General features: G+C 45.6%; 1 protein-coding gene across 3 annotated transcripts in view; it reads right to left on the bottom strand.

Moving 5' to 3' along the window:
• LOC139374995 (pleckstrin homology domain containing, family H (with MyTH4 domain) member 1) overlaps positions 1-17897 on the bottom strand; it is a 67663-nt gene that overhangs the window by 9268 nt on the left and 40498 nt on the right. The window contains exons 13-28 of one of the 3 annotated variants that reach the window (XR_011627745.1): positions 17409-17548; positions 17218-17328; positions 17011-17097; positions 13082-13243; positions 12013-12093; positions 9998-10177; positions 8583-8694; positions 8045-8157; positions 5269-5445; positions 4957-5054; positions 4587-4764; positions 4240-4395; positions 1998-2095; positions 1685-1826; positions 1357-1543; positions 1027-1156 (exon numbers count right to left, since the gene is read on the bottom strand). Coding sequence is in view for 2 of the 3 variants with exons in the window: in XM_071116322.1 (XP_070972423.1) it covers positions 1027-1156; positions 1357-1543; positions 1681-1826; positions 1998-2095; positions 4240-4395; positions 4587-4764; positions 4957-5054; positions 5269-5445; positions 8045-8157; positions 8583-8694; positions 9998-10177; positions 12013-12093; positions 13082-13243; positions 17011-17097; positions 17218-17328; positions 17409-17548 (2156 nt within the window). In the remaining variant the exon portion in view is untranslated. Of the gene's footprint in view, positions 1-1026; positions 1157-1356; positions 1548-1680; positions 1827-1997; positions 2096-4239; positions 4396-4586; positions 4765-4956; positions 5055-5268; positions 5446-8044; positions 8158-8582; positions 8695-9997; positions 10178-12012; positions 12094-13081; positions 13244-17010; positions 17098-17217; positions 17329-17408; positions 17549-17897 lie in introns of all 3 variants that reach the window. The other 2 variants (XM_071116322.1, XM_071116321.1) reach the window with 2 other exon arrangements.

Below are 17897 nucleotides of genomic sequence, written 5' to 3' on the forward strand. Positions count from 1 at the left end.
ACGGGTAGCAGCAGTGTAAACTATGATTGTATGTGTGTAGAGTCAGTATAAATGTGTGTGCATGTTATGTGTGTGTTGGAGTGTCATGGTGTGTGAGTCCTGTGAGTATGCATAGAGAATAAAGTACAAGGGTCAACTCAGACAGAGGGTAGTGCATACGGCCCAGTACATCACTGGGGCCAAGCTTCCTGCCATCCAGGACCTACCAGGCGGTGTCAGAGGAAGGCACTATAAATTGTCAAAGACTCCAGCCACCCTAATCATAGACTGTTCTCTCTGCTACCGCACGGCAAGCGGTACCGGAGCTCCAAGTCTAGGTCCAAGAGGCATCTAAACAGCTTCTAACATCTAATCAAATGGCTACCCAGACTATTTGCCCCCCCCCCCCTCTTTTACACTGCTGCTACTCTCTGTTGTTATCATCTATGCATAGTCACTTTAATAACTCTAACTACATGTACATATTACTTCAACTAACCGGTGCCCCCCGTATATAGTCTCGCTATTGTTATTTTACTGCTGCTCTTTAATTACTTGTCAATTTTATAACTTATTCTTATCCGTATTTTTTTAAACTGCATTGTTGGTTAGGGGCTCGTAAGTAAGCATTTCACTGTAAGGTCTACACCCGCTGTACTGGCACGCAATGTGACTAATACAATTTGATTTGATGAAAATCTGTTAGCTATTTAGCAGATTTATGGCTTGGGGATAGAAGCTGTTCAGGAGCCTGTCGGTGTCAGACTTGATACACCGGTACCTGCTACATGTATATCGGTGCTACTAACGGTTTCAATAGGAATGGGCTATTGTCTGGGTAAATACTGAAACACTTGGCCTTCCAAAAAGAGGAAAGAGGACAGAAACAATTATTTGATTATAGAGAGACCTTCCACGTCACTGGAGGCACAGATTCAGCAAAAGCTGGAAACATACAGTACAGATACACTATGCTGGACCCTTGCAGTAGAATACACGTTCAGGAACGCGGTAGAGGTTGTTCAGTCTACTTGCATCCCCACGTACCTTAGCACTGAAGAGCTTGGCACCGAACAACGGCCACTTCCTAGCGACGGTCAAGTAGATTCTGACACACTCTGAGGCACTGCAGCCACGCAGGACTGACCACTTAGTGGCCAGGCGCTCTGATAGGTCTCTGAGGGGAGTTGAAGAAATAATTAGTCTTGTCTGTGTCTGTATAGGCATCTTTATCTGAGTATAATGCGTTGACGTGGCCAGTATTGCCCATGCTGCAGTCCTGTTAGTAGCGTTTTTGGGGTAGAAGCCTGTGTCTTACTTCATCTGTGTGTGAGGGTAATGCATCACCTGAGCTGGTCGTGCGTATGGGCGTATTACCTGAATTGGTCCATGCTGCAGTCCTGTTTGTAGCGTTTGGGGTAGAAGCGCTCCAGGGCCTGTACGAGGATCTGTTGGGTTTTGGGCTGAGGAGAGTTGCAGCTAGGGGAGATCTGTTGGGCTTTAGGCTGAGGAGAGGAGCTACTGCTGGGGGAGAAGGAAGCCGGACGGTCCAGGTCACCATGCTCTACCTGGGGAGAGGGTGTGATTTGTAATAAAAACACATTTGAAGTCAATCGTATTAGACCATACATTTTTTTTTTTAAACCTTTGGCGTGATGTGCTTCAGTTCCCATAATGCCCCTCTCCTTACCAAAGCACTACCAACCTGAGCCATGAGAGCAGCAACTTCCAGAGCCAACTCCTTGTTGACGGGGAAGTGTCCCTGGTGGACCTCGTCATTCACCTGGTAGGCCAGCAGGAGGCGCTCACGGTCCATTTCCCCTTTAGCCTGGGACCGGAAACACAACCTACACAACAGACATCACAATGGTTAACGCATGATGTGTGTGGCACTGAGTGATACGTTATTCGTAAAAATCTAAATCTAACATCCGCTGGTCTGCACCTCGTCATCCATTTTGGGTTTCCTCAGCTCAACAATGAAACACATCAAGGAACTAAAACAAGGCAAAGCCTACCTGCTCTTGTATGTCAGACGGACGATGCGTGTCCCCTCATATTTCCCAGGATGCAGCTCTTTCAGGGCCTGTTCCCACTTGGAGATGACATCACAGATCTGTTGGCAGAGGTGAGAGTTAAAATATCAATTAGTTCATTGTCTTCTACTTTGGAGCTAGGAGTTTTCCTGACCGTGCAAACTGACCAGGCAGACCCATTGACATACAGTGCCTTGCGAAAGTATTCGGCCCCCTTGAACTTTGCGACCTTTTGCCACATTTCAGGCTTCAAACATAAAGATATAAAACTGTATTTTTTTGTGAAGAATCAACAACAAGTGGGACACAATCATGAAGTGGAACGACATTTATTGGATATTTCAAACTTTTTTAACAAATCAAAAACTGAAAAATTGGGCGTGCAAAATTATTCAGCCCCTTTACTTTCAGTGGAGCAAACTCTCTCCAGAAGTTCAGTGAGGATCTCTGAATGATCCAATGTTGACCTAAATGACTAATGATGATAAATACAATCCACCTGTGTGTAATCAAGTCTCCGTATAAATGCACCTGCACTGTGATAGTCTCAGAGGTCCGTCAAAAGCACAGAGAGCATCATGAAGAACAAGGAACACACCAGGCAGGTCCGAGATACTGTTGTGAAGATGTTTAAAGCCGGATTTGGATACAAAAATATTTCCCAAGCTTTAAACATCCCAAGGAGCACTGTGCAAGCGATAATATTGAAATGGAAGGAGTATCAGACCACTGCAAATCTACCAAGACCTGGCCGTCCCTCTAAACTTTCAGCTCATACAAGGAGAAGACTGATCAGAGATGCAGCCAAGAGGCCCATGATCACTCTGGATGAACTGCAGAGATCTACAGCTGAGGTGGGAGACTCTGTCCATAGGACAACAATCAGTCGTATATTGCACAAATCTGGCCTTTATGGAAGAGTGGCAAGAAGAAAGCCATTTCTTAAAGATATCCATAAAAAGTGTCGTTTAAAGTTTGCCACAAGCCACCTGGGAGACACACCAAACATGTGGAAGAAGGTGCTCTGTTCAGATGAAACCAAAATTGAACTTTTTGGCAACAATGCAAAACGTTATGTTTGGCGTAAAAGCAACACAGCTGAACACACCATCCCCACTGTCAAACATGGTGGTGGCAGCATCATGGTTTGGGCCTGCTTTTCTTCAGCAGGGACAGGGAAGATGGTTCAAATTGATGGGAAGATGGATGGAGCCAAATACAGGACCATTCTGGAAGAAAACCTGATGGAGTCTGCAAAAGACCTGAGACTGGGAAGGAGATTTGTCTTCCAACAAGACAATGATCCAAAACATAAAGCAAAATCTACAATGGAATGGTTCAAAAATAAACATATCCAGGTGTTAGAATGGCCAAGTCAAAGTCCAGACCTGAATCCAATCGAGAATCTGTGGAAAGAACTGAAAACTGCTGTTCACAAATGCTCTCCATCCAACCTCACTGAGCTCGAGCTGTTTTGCAAGGAGGAATGGGAAAACATTTTAGTCTCTCGATGTGCAAAACTGATAGAGACATTCCCCAAGCGACTTACAGCTGTAATCGCAGCAAAAGGTGGCGCTACAAAGTATTAACTTAAGGGGGCTGAATAATTTTGCACGCTCAATTTTTCAGTTTTTGATTTGTTAAAAAAGTTTGAAATATCCAATAAATGTCGTTCCACTTCATGATTGTGTCCCACTTGTTGTTGATTCTTCACAAAAAAATACAGTTTTATATCTTTATGTTTGAAGCCTGAAATGTGGCAAAAGGTCGCAAAGTTCAAGGGGGCCGAATACTTTCGCAAGGCACTGTAGATACAGGACTCACTGTGGATAAAACCTGTTATAATATGGACGTTGAAAATTGAGTGCTTCCACCATTTTAAAGTAGTCACGTGGGTGGGGATTCCTACGAGTTGGGCGCAATCAGCCAACGAAGAAGAAGACAATTGACTACTTTACAATGGAGATATCCTCAATGGCGCTGCCCATGCTGTCACAGATGCTATAACGGCACCGATAAAAAGATGAGTCCTCTATCTATCTCTACGGGCAGACCCTGCTCTCTTGTACATTATTCCCTGTTCCCTGTTCTGATTCCAGTCTACCCGTCTGTTTACCGCCTTATACTTAGTTGCGGGCACTAAAAGTTTTGATTGTGTGGTATTAAAACAACTGCCACAATGTATGTGCAGGTATATAATCAGAGTATGTTAGTCCACACTGACCTTGACGCTGGGCTGTAGGCAGTGCTCCAGGTCTTTCCCTGAGGGGTCGTCAGTGAAGAGGGCGAAGCCAGACAGGTGTGGTTTCCTCATGCCCACCCTCTGGGTCAGGGTGCTCAGGAACTCGTCTACCGTAGTGGAGCCATCGAAGCCTACAACCTAGAGGGCGGGAGAGGAGAGTGTGACTTCTTAAATGATTGGGTGTAACAGAACGTGTGCTTTTTCAAAGTTTATTGTCCAGTGGTCTGCACTTTGCCAACTTTTTGTGTGTGCCTCTCCGTCTTTCTGACTTGGTAGGTGTTTGATTGTTTGCGTGCTAGTTGGCTGCGTGTCTGTGTTTAGTGGGTTACCTGGTAGGTGTTGTTCATAAAGTGGACAGGGATGCTGAAGGGTAGTGAGTGGTGGTAGGGATTCCTGAGTAGGATGGACAGGATCTCCATACGTGACGGTTTGGCCTCTCGCTCCCCGTTCTGTAGGGTACGCTCCACAGACCTCTGACAGTACACTGCATACTTCCCCACCTCACTCCTACGCACACACACACACACACACACACACACACACACACACACACACACACACACACACACACACACACACACACACACACACAGGGTCATCAACAATGATCATACTATTCTGTAGTTGGATTATCTTTGACAGTGGATTATCATTAATCGATTGGTTTGTGTGTGTGTGTGTTCGCATCGCTGTGTATACCTGGGGTCTGCATGACGCTGCAGATACTGTCTGAGGTACCACAGGAAGTGTTGCTGAGGCAGAAAGAGAGCCACACACACAGACAACAGCTGCCAGCACTGAGGAGAGGAGAACACACTATTCACAACAGCTCATACAACACTAAAGCAACCAAGCATAACATTTAACAAGTGACAGGAAGATCTGCTCACCAGAACCAAACTGTGCTAACTCTGATATATGCTTACCAGATAGTGCTTTTCGACACTTAGTGGATGTGTAACCATGCCAGCCATGCTGAGTAGTGGAAAGGGGTTCCGGTCTCTAACATACCTGAGTGAGGGAGTAGTTGTGTGGCGTGCGTCGGTTGGTCTGCTTGATCAGCTGACAGTACATCTCGTTCTGGAGCTCGGAGTGCGTCAGGCACACCTGCAATGCATTCTGGGCAAGGGATGTGTGGTAGTCGATGGAGGGAGACTCTACCAGCACGTTGATGAATAGCTGACAGGACTGAAGAAAGGAGGGATAAAGAGGATAAAGGTTTTACTTGCAATGATTGTGATACATGTAAACTCAGCAAAAACACAAATGTCCTCTCACTGGTCAAAATCAAAAGTAACAGTCAGTATCTGGTGTGGCCACCAGCTGCATTAAGTACTGCAGTGCATCTCCTCCTTATGGACTGCACCAGATTTGGCAGTTCTTGCTGTGAGATGTTAATGTTACCAAACTCTTTCACCAAGGCACCTGCAAGTTCCCGGACATTTCTGGGGGGAATGGCCCTAGCTCTCACCCTCCGATCCAACAGGTCCCAGACGTGCTCAATGGGATTGAGATCCGGGCTCTTCGCTGGCCATGGCAGAACACTGACATTCCTGTCTTGCAGGAAAACACGCACAGAATGAGCAGTATGGCTGGTGGCATTGTCATGCTAGATAGAGGGTCATGTCAGGATGAGCCTGCAGGAAGGGTACCAAATGAGGGAGGAGGATGTCTTGCCTGTAACGCACAGCGTTGAGATTGCCTGCAATGACAACAAGCTCAGTTCGATGATGCTGTGACACACCGCCCCAGACCATGACGGACCCTCCACCTCCAAATCGATCCCGCTCCAGAGTTCAGGCCTCGGTGTAATGCTCATTCCTTCGACGATAAACGTGAATCCGACCATCACCCCTGGTGAGACAAAACCGCGACTCGCCAGTGAAGAGCACTTTTTGCCAGTCCTGTCTGGTCCAGAAATGGTGGGTTTGTGCCCATAGGCGACATTGTTGCCAGTGATGACTGGTGAGGACCTGCCTTACAACAGGCCTACAAACCCTCAGTCCAGCCTCTCTCAGCCTATTGAGGACAGCCTGAGCACTGATGGAGGGATTGTGCATTCCTGGTGTAACTCGGGCAGTTGTTGTTGCCATCCTGTACCTGTCTCGTAGGTGTGATGTTCGGATGTACCGATCCTGTGCAGGTGTTGTTACACGTGGTCTGTCACTGCGAGGACGATCAGCTGTCCGTCCTGTCTCCCTGTAGCGCTGTCTTAGGCGTCTCACAGTACAGACATGTGATTTATTGCCCTGGCCACATCTGTAGTCCTCATGCATCCTTGCAGCATGCCTAAGGCACGTTCACACAGATGAGCAGGGACCCTGGGCATCTTTCTTTTGGTGTTTTTCAGAGTCAGTAGAAAGGCCTCTTTAGTGTCCTAAGTTTTCATAACTGTGACCTTAATTGCCTACCGTCTGTAAGCTGTTAGTGTCTTAACGACCGTTCCACAGGTGCATGTTCATTAATTGTTTATGGTTCATTGAACAAGCATGGGAAACAGTGTTTAAACCCTTTACAATGAAGATCTGTGAAGTTTTGGGGATTTTTATCTTTGAAAGACAGGGTCCTGAAAAAGGGACGTTTCTTTTCTGCTGAGTTTATGTGTTGAGAAACAATATAATCAATGTATTTAAGGGTATAAGCAAGGGGTAGAATCGGTAGTCTTGAGCACACAATGAAGAAGGTTGATTTGTAGATCAGTGGCTCTGTGCAGTCAGACCGCGAAGTCAATCTAAAACACCTGCAATGATATGTCAGCGTAATACCACCTTCCTACCAGCAGGTGGAGGCAAATACATACGGTTGTGAGACTACCCAACTCAGGTAGAAAAATTGTAATGAAACATGCAGCAACATGATTGTGTTTCCTACTTGGAGACTGATTACTATTCTAATGAAACCAAGTCAGGATGCAGCCGTCAAACAAGCCTGTCATGTCATGGCTGGAGGGCAACAAGAGAATGTTCACCATCAGGATCAAGGCACTGTATAAATGAATATTGTGAAAATGAAAGGGCCTTTCACTAACCCAGTCGTGTCGGATCAGGGACTATACTTCAAAGATGGGGAGGACAGAAGAGAAGGGTGCATGTTCAAAGTATTTCAACAGGAACAGAGACTTTAAAGGGTTGCGAGTGAGCTCAATTAATCCATTCCTCTATATATGGAACACCAAATCAGACAAAGCCACCCGAAATGTGGGGCAGAGGGAAAGCTCAGTAAAGCATAGAGAGAAGGGGAGGGGGGAGGCGGACTGGACGGCCGGGTTGAAAAGAGAGGAACAGGATACATCAAGATCAAGGTCCATCCTCCTCCAGATCCACTTTATTACCCCCGCCCCTGTCCCACTCCCTTCTCCCAACTACTTCTCACATTCACCGTGCTGTCTGTCTGTCACACTCCCTCCTCATTCGATTACATCCATCTACCGCCCAACAAGGACAAGTACAAGAAGAAAGGTTCCATTCAATCAGATGAGATGATCACCCCCATTACCGCTCTAATGAGCTTGAGACCCCTACTGTGAGGCTTTGATCTCTGAGCGACGGTAGGGTAGAGGGGCATGGAGTAGGGGGCCAAGAAAAGAAAAGGAGGGATGCCTCAAACAGACAGACAGAAGGGCTGGGGGCCTCAGTCAGAGCAGTAGACATGAATGCAGCCGATGAGAGGAGAAAGAGAGGAGGGACTTGAGGGAATACAAAGGAAGAGAAAGCAAAGGGACTGAAAGAAAGGAAGTGAAGGAAGTTGGAAGCAAAGGAGAGGAGGAGAGAGAGATGAAGGGACCAACCTTGAAGAGTTTGAGGGCTTCAGTCTGCAGAGCTTCAGAGGGTAGAGTGGTGAGAGGGGAGCGCAGGCCGTCTTTACAGAAACATAGAGACTCACTCCTCCACAACGCAGAGTCTGAGAACACAATCACACGCACACACACACACACACACACACACACACACACACACACACACACACACACACACACACACACACACACACACACACACACACACACACTGGGTTACAAACTCAAGTGGTGCAACAGCTGATCAGGAACAGCCCTACTAGAGCCCAGTCATAAACACTGTCTGCAGATTGACGACTGGATAAAGACGTTTAAATAGTCAGTCCTCCTGGTTGAAAATAACATTAAAGAGCCCCTGACTAAATCCTTGGATCCTTGGCATCTGATCTTTTAAGGTATTCCTAGTCAACTGCTGTTAGTCAGTAGCCCTCTCATGTGTCATATTTTGTGATGTCAGACATACAGACTGATTGATTGGATGGCTGACTGACTGACCGACTGACGGATTTGGTGACTGTAGATGTCTTACCTGGGTCACCCTCTACGTCCAGTAGGTTCCCGACTAACTGCTCGTACTCTGTGCCCACCTTGAAGCTGGCACTGCTGCCCGCTGCCACCGCCAAATGATACAGCCAGGTGTCCTGGACAGGAACAAATGGGAAAGAATGGGGATAGGTAAGTGCCAAAGTGTGCCCGTGTATTATATTTAAACAATCAGGCCGGAGGGGGTGTGGTATATATTGCCAATATACCATGGCTAAGGGCTGTTCTGGATACAGCCCTTAGTCGTGGTATTTGGCTATATACCACAAACCCCCAAGGTGACTTATTGCAATTATAAACTGGTTACCAATGTAATTAGAGCAGTAAAAATAAACGTTTTGTCATCCCCGTGGTATACGGTCGGATATACCACGGTTGTCAGCCATTCAGGGCTCGAACCAGCCAGTTTATAATATGGAGGTAGCTAACTGCCTAAATGAACTGCCTGAATGACTACCGGCCCGTAGCACTCCCATCTGTAGCCATGAAGTTCTTTAGAAGGCTGGTCATGGCTCACATCAACACCATCATCCCAGAAACCCTAGACCCACTACAATTTGCCTACCGCCCCAACAGATCCACAAATGACGCAATCTCTATTGTACTCCAAACTGCCCTTTCCCACCTGGACAAAAGGAACACTTACGTGAGAACGCTATTTGTTGACTACACCACAGCATTCAACAGCATTCAACACCATAGTGCCCTCAAAGCTCAGTCATAGACTGTTCTCTCTGCTACTGCACGCAGTACCAGATACCCAAGTCTTGGTCCAAAAGGTTCCTTTAACAGCTTCCACCCCCAAGCCATAAGACTGCTAAACAGCTAATCAAATCGCTACCCGGACTATTTGCATTGACCCCCTTTTCTACTCTGCTGCTACTTGCTGTTTATTATCTATGCATAGTAACTTAACCCTGCCTACATGTACATATTAACTCAATTACCTCGACTAACCTGTAACCCCGCACACTGACTCGGTACCGGTACCCCCTGTATGTAGCCCCGTTATTGTTATTTTATTGTGTTACTTTTTTACACTTTAGTTTATTTTATTTTTTATAAATGTTTTGAGCAAATATTTTCGTACTTTTCAAACTATGCTGCATTGTTGGTTAAGGGCGTGTAAGTACACTTGTCACGGTAAGGACACTGTTGTATTCGGCGCGTGTGACAAATACAATTTCATTTGATTTGTCTGTGGATTGCGATTTACATTTGAGTATTGTGTTTCCTGTTTACAAATATTGTGAGTTGCACTGTACTTATTTACATAATACTGGCACTTATCTACCTCCATAGGAAGAGGTCATAGGTTAGGGTTAGTGTGCAGTTTTACTTGGCGCCTATTAGCATGTAGGTGAGGGGGTGTATGGGTTGTGTAGTTTTAGAGTGCTGTACCTTCTCTTGCTTGGTGCCTATGAGTAGGTAGGTGGGGCTCTGCTCTCTGGGGTGCACCACTAGGGTACAGTGGGACGACAAGAAGCCACGCCCACTGGCCTCGTAGTCCTCGTCCGAGTCACATGACCTGTCCACCTCCTCCACCGCCGCCTCGCGCATCCGCAGCTGGCCTAGGGGGAGCTGACACGCACACACACATTTAGGGAATATATTCACATATGATATAGAGCAGAGCCAACCAAACTAGGGTGATGTCTGATTTGGCCCTCCAGGACCACTATGGGGCCCCCGACCAAAAAATAAATACATGTGCTAGTGCATCAGCAGTGTTCCTCATGTTATGTCAGTCACTGACAGTCAATCAATTAGCCCATGTCAGCTAACATTTTCTAGATAAGTTAGTCTAGCCAGCTATCTAAGCCTTGTAGTAATCATTTCTGAATGACTGACCGAGCACCCAAAGCACGTGCCCAGGGGTCCTGACCTCCAGGGGGCCCCCATTGATTTACTTTCTTAGTCACTCTCACTCAGATATCATTTGAACATGGCATAAGTCATGGCAAAATATGTAGAAATGCAGGGAATTAGCATCAAAACTGCAAAAACAAAACTCCACCCCATGGCAAAATATGTGGAATTGCAGGACATTAAAGGTGCTACACATAGGATTGTTTAGAATTTTTGCATTTCAGAACATATCTATAATATATCTGCAGTAATAGTGGAATGATTGTGTTTCACAGTATAACTTAGCCTCCATTGTTGTGATTCGCTGGGATATTCACCTATTGATTTCTCCCGCCGGAGTGGCGTCTGTTGTCGAAATGGGAAAGCTGTTCTGACTTTGTGGCTGTGTTATCTAGTGGAAATAACTAATTTCCTGGTTGCTAGAATTCTAAGCCTTTCGCTCAATTTCAGTTTATGTGAAAAAAACAAGCACTAAATAGTGTAGGGAAAGGGGGATACCTAGTCAGTCAACTGAATGCATTTTCCACATTTAACCTCTGAATCAGAGAGGTGCGGGGGCTGCCTTAATCAACATCCACATCATCAGCGCCCAGGGAACAGCTTTGCTCAGGGGCAGAACAACAGATTTTTATCTTGTCAGCTCGGGGATTTGATCCAGCAAACATTTGGTTTCTGGCCCTGAGCTCCTTACCCGCCAGGCTACCTGCCATATTATCTAAACCGCTATGAAATATATTTTCAACAACTGAAAATATAGTTTTTAAAGCTGTTTGAAGCTGGTGGACCAAAGCCCTAGTAACACATTTGTTTTGTTATTGGAAAGATATTTTACAGCGATTTAAACAGCACAATGATTCCTTATACTATTCTGTGCTCGTTTTCTCACAAACTGAAATTGAGCGAACAGTGTAGAATTTTAGCAACCAGGAAATGACAGAGATTTTCACTAGATAACCCAGCCACAAAGTCGGGTATGTTTTCCCATTTTGACAACGGATGCTGCTCCCGCGAGAGAAATCAACAAGCGAATCACAGCAATGGAGGTTAAGTGATACTGTGAAACACTATCATTCCACTATTAGCGCCTGATACATGATGGACATTTTCTGAAATTACAATGCAAACATTATACAAAATCAAAACACCTTTAACTTGAACGCTACAGTTGGTTTTAGGGTTTATGAACATAGAAACTTGGTTGCAGTTTCTATACTATAATTGTAAAAATGTGAATAAATCTTGAATACTGGTAATCAGAGTGTCAAAATATATGGCTACAATTTGATTCATGTTTGAAGTGTAATTTTATGATTACATTTTTTTAAAAAGCTATTGATTCAAGACCCTAAAAAGCTATTGATTCAAGACCCTAAAAAGCTATTGCTTACCTTTTATTTTTCTGAATAGAAATAGAAATATTTAGCTAACCCTTTATTGTTCGGCCTGCATCCCACCAAGCCCAAAAATGTGAGCACCCCTGATATAGAGACAGGCAACAATTGAGGACACTTGAGGGTAAGTTTATGAGGAGAAAAGGAAGGGAGTACCTTGTCATCCTGGTTCCTGTAGTAATAAAACACCTTGCTGACCAGAGAACACCACATCAGCTTAGAGTGACCATGCTTCACCTAGAGGACAGAGAGCGAGAGAGAGAAAGAGAGTGAGAGAAAGAAAGAGAAAAAGAGAGCGAGGAGAATGTATTGAGGGTCATACACTCATTAACCACTGACTGTATCACATATTTCTCCTTTGAACACCAGGTGGCACTAGAGAGTGGGTGTGTATGTGTGTCTGTGGATTCCTGGCCACATGTCCTCATGACTCATAATCCCAGCTGTACATCTCTTCATCGGGGTCAAAGGTCAAATATGCAGCGAGAGAGGTAGTGAACCAACAGTACATAACTATAGAGCTCTGAGGTGTATAACGTCATAGTGTCGAGATCAAAGCCTCTTTAAAGGAAGAGCAGAGGGAGGTTTCACCTGTCAGTCAGCCGTAACAGACCCCTCTGATGTTAGAAGGTTGCCAAGCCCCCTGTATTAACCATACTGACAGATACACCTCAGTGGAGAGAGACAAGAAAGAGCCAGAGGGGGATGGAGTGAAAGGGAGGATATCACTCAAACATTCCATCATACCCTGACCAGTAAGGGGTGCTAACCATAGCCGTGTCCCAACGCAAATGAGCTTTCCAGGAATCTTGCCGAAAGTGAAAGCCTTCTGTCAAACTGTGACTTGCAGTCGAAAGAATGGTTTGTTTAAACTTTCCTGTGTCCTAGTATGAAACATATGGTTGATATAACAGGTCTCTCTCTATGTTGGGCGAGAATTGCTGTATTGTTCTGTATTGTCTCCCGTTAAAAAGACAAGTTAAAAGCTTCCATGACAACTGTGTGTTTGAAAGGATCGCCTGAGCAAGGCTTTGTCCAGAATCTGTGATCTACAAACCATCCTGCTTACATCCCACTGAACCACCCATCATGTGATCAAGATAAGTCATTCTGTACCTCGCCTTGCTCAAAAGCCAATCCCCTTAAACATGCTGTCTGTTTCTCATCTCCATAACCCTCATATCTTAGGCCCCACCTCCAGCCTAGTGATGCATTGACCCCTGACCTTAGTGAGCCAGCCCCTCACGGTAGGTTTGGCTGCAGTGGTCTCCATTGGGACGGGGCTGCTGGCCTGGACCTTGAGAATGTTCTGTAGAACTCTGATCCACTCCTCTAAGATGTTGGGAGAGTCAGCCGTCAGGTAGAACGTCTTCTTCTCTGTTATCAACTGATTAGAACAGGAGATGGAGAAAATATGAGAGAAATGCATTATTGAGTTGTGAAAGCATGCCGGTGAAAGTGTGCCTGTGCAAGCAGGTAGGCACAGACACGTACATGTAAGCAAGCACACACACACACACACACAGGCGCACAAATCAAATCAAATACAATTTAATTTGTCACATGCTTCATTAACAACAGGTGTGGACTAACAGTGAAATGCTTACTTATGGGCCCTTCCCAACAATGCAGAGAGAAAGGAAATAGATCAATAATTTTATAAAGTTAAACACGTAATAATAAAAGTAATAATAAATACACAATGAGTAATGATAACTTGGTTATATACACGGGGTACCAGTACTGAGTCCATGTGCAGGGGTACGAGGTAATTGAGGTATAAATGTACATATAACTAGGAATAAAAATGACAGATAGTAAATAGTAGCAGCAGCATTTGTGATGAGTCAAAAAAAGTTTGTTCAAAAAGGGTCAATTCAGATCATCCGGGTAGCTATTTGGTTAACTGAAGCTGTTTAGGGTTCTGTTGGTTCCAGAATTGGTGCATCGCTACTGCTTTCCAAGATAACAGTATATGACTAGGGTGTCTGGGGTCTTTGACAATTTGTAAGGGCCTGTTATAGAGGTCCTGGATGACAGGGAGCTTGGCCCCAGTGATGTACTACCCTCTCGTGCCCTCTTCACGACTGTGTTGGTATGTTTGGATCATGTTGGTATTTTGGATCAGCTCTTTTGTCTTGCTGACATTGAGGCAGAGGTTGTTGTCCTGGCACCACACTGCCAGGGGTCTGTGACCTCCTCCCTATAGACGGTCTCATTGTTGTCGGTGATCAGGCCTACCGCCGGTGTGCCATTGACAAACTTAATGATGGTGTTGGAGTCGTGCACGGCCATGCAGTCGTGGGTGAACAGGGAGTACAGGAGGGGAATAAGCATGGCGTGTCAGGAATAAGTGTCGCGTCAGGAAATCCACGATCCAGTTGCAGAGGGAGATGTTCAGTCTCAGGGTCTTTAGCTTAGTGATGAGCTTTGAGGGCACTATGGAGTTGAACGCTGAGCTGTCGTCAATGAATAGCATTTTCCCATAGGTGTTCCTTTTGTCCAAGTTGGAAAGTGCAATGTGGAGTGCAATAGAGATTGCATCATCTGTGGATCTGTTGGGCCGGTATGTGAATTGGAGTGGGTCTAGGGTGTCTGGGATGATGATATTGATGTGATCCATGACCAGCCTTTCAAAGCACTTCATGGCTACAGATGTGAGTGCTACGTGGCAATAGTCATTTAGACAACTTGGCGTTTTTGGGCACAGGGACAATGATGATCTGCTTCAAACATGTTGGTATTACAGACTGGGTCAAGGAGAGGTTGAAAATGTCAGTGAAGATGCTTGCCAGCTGGTCAGTGCATGCTCTGAGTACGCACCCTGATCCAGCCTTGTGAATGTTGACCTGTTTAAAGGTCTTACTCACATTGGCTGCGGAAAGCGTGATGATAAAATCATCCAGATCAGCTGGTGCTGTCATGCATGGTTCAGTGTTGCTTGCTTCGAAGCAAACATAGAATGCATTGAGCTTGTCTGGTGGACTCAGGTCACTGGGCAGCTCGCGGCCGGGTTTTCCTTCGTAATCAGTGATAGTTTGCAAGCCCAGCCATATTTGTCGATTGCCAGTGTAGTAGGATTTTGATCTTAGTCCTTTATTGACACGCTGCCTTCAAATGGTTCATCGGAAGGCATAGTGGGATTTCTTTAAAGCGTGCGGGTTAGTGTACAGCTCCTTGAAAGTGGCAGCTCTAGCCTTTAGTTTAGTTCAGTGCGGATGTTGCCTGTAATCCATGGCTTCTGGTTGGGATATGTACAAATTGTCACTGTGGGGATGACATCATCAATTCACTTATTAATGAAACCGGTGACTAATGTGGTAAACTTCTCAATGCTATCGGATGAGTCCCGGAACATATTCCAGTCTGTGTTTGCCAAACAGTCCTGGAGCTTAGCATCCGCATCATCGGACCACTTCTGTATTGAGCGCGTCACTGGTACTTCCTGTTTGAGATTTCCTTTTAAGCAGGAATCAGGAGGATAAAGTAATGGTCAGAGAGAGCTTTGTATGCATCACTGTATGTGGCGTAAAGGTGATCTAGAGTATTTTTCACCTCTAGTTGCACAGATGACATGCTGGTAGAAATGAGGTCAAACGGATTTAAGTTTTCCTGCATTAAAATCACCGGCCTCTAGGAGCATCGCCTCTGGATGAGCATTTTGTTGTTCGTTTTTGGCCCTATACAGCTTGTTGAGTGCGGTCTCAGTGCCAGCATCGGTTTGTGGTGGTAAAAAGACAGCTATGAAAAATATAGATGAAAACTCTCTTGGTAAATAGTATGGTCTACAATTTATCATGAGGTATTCTAACTCAGGTGAGCAGAACCTTGAGACTTCCTTAATATCAGAGATTACGCACAAACTGTTGTTAACAAAGAGACACACACCACCCACCTTGAGCTTACCCGACACTGCCGTTCTGTCCTGCCGATGCATAGAAAAACCAGCTAGAACATGATCCATTTCCTTGTTCAGCTAATTTTCAGAGAAGCATAGGATATTACAGTTCTTCAGGTCCCGTTGATAGGATAGAGCTTGTCCAGCTTGTCCCGTGTGAATGTACATTCAGCAACACAACAGAGGGTAGAGGTGCTTTACTTACTCGCCGCCGTTCATCAGGGTGCCCACACGTTCATCAGGGTACCCACACGTTCATCAGGGTACCCACACGTTCATCAGGGTACCCACACGTTCATCAGGGTACCCACACGTTCATCACGGTACCCACACGTTCATCAGGGTACCCACACGTTCATCAGGGTACCCATACGTTCATCAGGGTACCCACACGTTCATCACGGTACCCATACACTGATCAGGGTACCTACACGTTCATCAAGGTACCCACACATTCATCAGGGTACCCACACACTGATCAGGGTACCTACTCGTTCATCAGGGTACCCACACACTGATCAGGGTACCTACACCGTTCATCAGGGTACCCACACATTCATCAGGGTATCCACACATTCATCAAGGTACCCACACATTCATCAGGGTACCCACACATTCATCAGGGTACCCACACGTTCATCAGCATACCCACACATTCATCAGGGTACCCACAAGTTCATCAGGGTACCCACACGTTCATTAGGGTACCCACACTTTCATCAGGGTACCCACAAGTTCATCAGCGTACCCACACATTCATCAGGGTACCCACACGTTCACCAGGGTACCCACACGTTCATCAGGGTACCCACATATTCATCAGGGTACCCACAAGTTCATCAGGGTACATTATGTAAAAAACTAGTTAATTTCAGCGCAAAAAAACACACACAACATAGCAGAACTGGTCAGGAGCCCGAAAAAACAGCCGCTATACATTCCAGCGGCGTTCTTCACACGGATGCACGCCACGCATACAAGCATACACACACGCACGCACGCACAGCAGACACACAAACAAACACACCAGATCACCAGATCAGTACAGATGAGAATCAGCTTTAGAACACAACATTCCATTCCCTGCAAGGCTATCCCTGATGATGTTAAGCCCCTCTAGAGGAATGCTGCCCTTTCTCTTTGACCCAGTTTGGTAATGGTGGTAGGTTAGTGTGTGTGCATGTGTACGTGTGTAGAGGTGCTCTCGGAACCAGAACCAAAATCTTGGTTTTCAGTCCCTCTTCAATATCACTCACCTGGAATGTCTGTGCTCCTTCTCCACGGACGATCCTGCAGGAAGAGTTCAGCTCCATCTGACCCTGAGGCTTCCGTATAACGTCGCTCTGAAAGACCACGAGGAAGACCATAGGAGTTGGCAATACAGCTCAAACAGATCTGGGACCAGGCTATTGTTGAACTAATTCTGTCAGAAAAGCACATAGTGGTGACGTGTGGCGACTCACAGGAGACTTGTAGTAGAGTATCTCTCCGTTCCTCAAGATGAACCAGCGTCTTTTCCAAGCCTTCACCTGACTGCCCATCTTCAGCAGGTACCCTGACTTCTCCAGCATCTCCTGTATGGTAACCTCCAGCATTGTTATATTGCATGGTATGGTATTTTTTGCATTGTATTGTACGGTAAATGGTCACTCACGGGCTCTCGCAGGCTCTCACATGAGTATGAGGATGTTCTCTGGACTTTGTGCTCCGGCTCAGAGTAGTCAGAGTCCAGGGAGTAGGCATCAGGTGGGATGGCGTAGTCACTCTCAGAGCTGATGGACGACATGGACACACCTGGAGAGATCGAAGGTCAAGAGGTCAACAAATTGACAGACAGGTGACTCAGATGACCGACAGCTGATGGACTTATTGTCATACACTAGACCAGTGTCTCTCAACTGGTCCTCAGGATGTTGCTGTATGGTCCCTTAGATGCTTAGCTAGCCAAGCACTCATTTAGTACTAGTTTACATGTAGGTACTAGTTTAGTATTAGTTTACATGTAAGCAGGCCTCCATAGAGAAGAACCATAGCTTGTTGGTCCCTGGTACAGTACAAAAAAAGTTGAGAAAACCTGTAACTATACTATATATAAAAAAGTATGTGGACACCCCTTCAACTTAGTGGATTCGGCTATTTCAGC

This window comes from Oncorhynchus clarkii, chromosome 19 (genome assembly GCF_045791955.1).
Source record: "Oncorhynchus clarkii lewisi isolate Uvic-CL-2024 chromosome 19, UVic_Ocla_1.0, whole genome shotgun sequence".
NCBI lineage: Eukaryota > Metazoa > Chordata > Actinopteri > Salmoniformes > Salmonidae > Oncorhynchus > Oncorhynchus clarkii.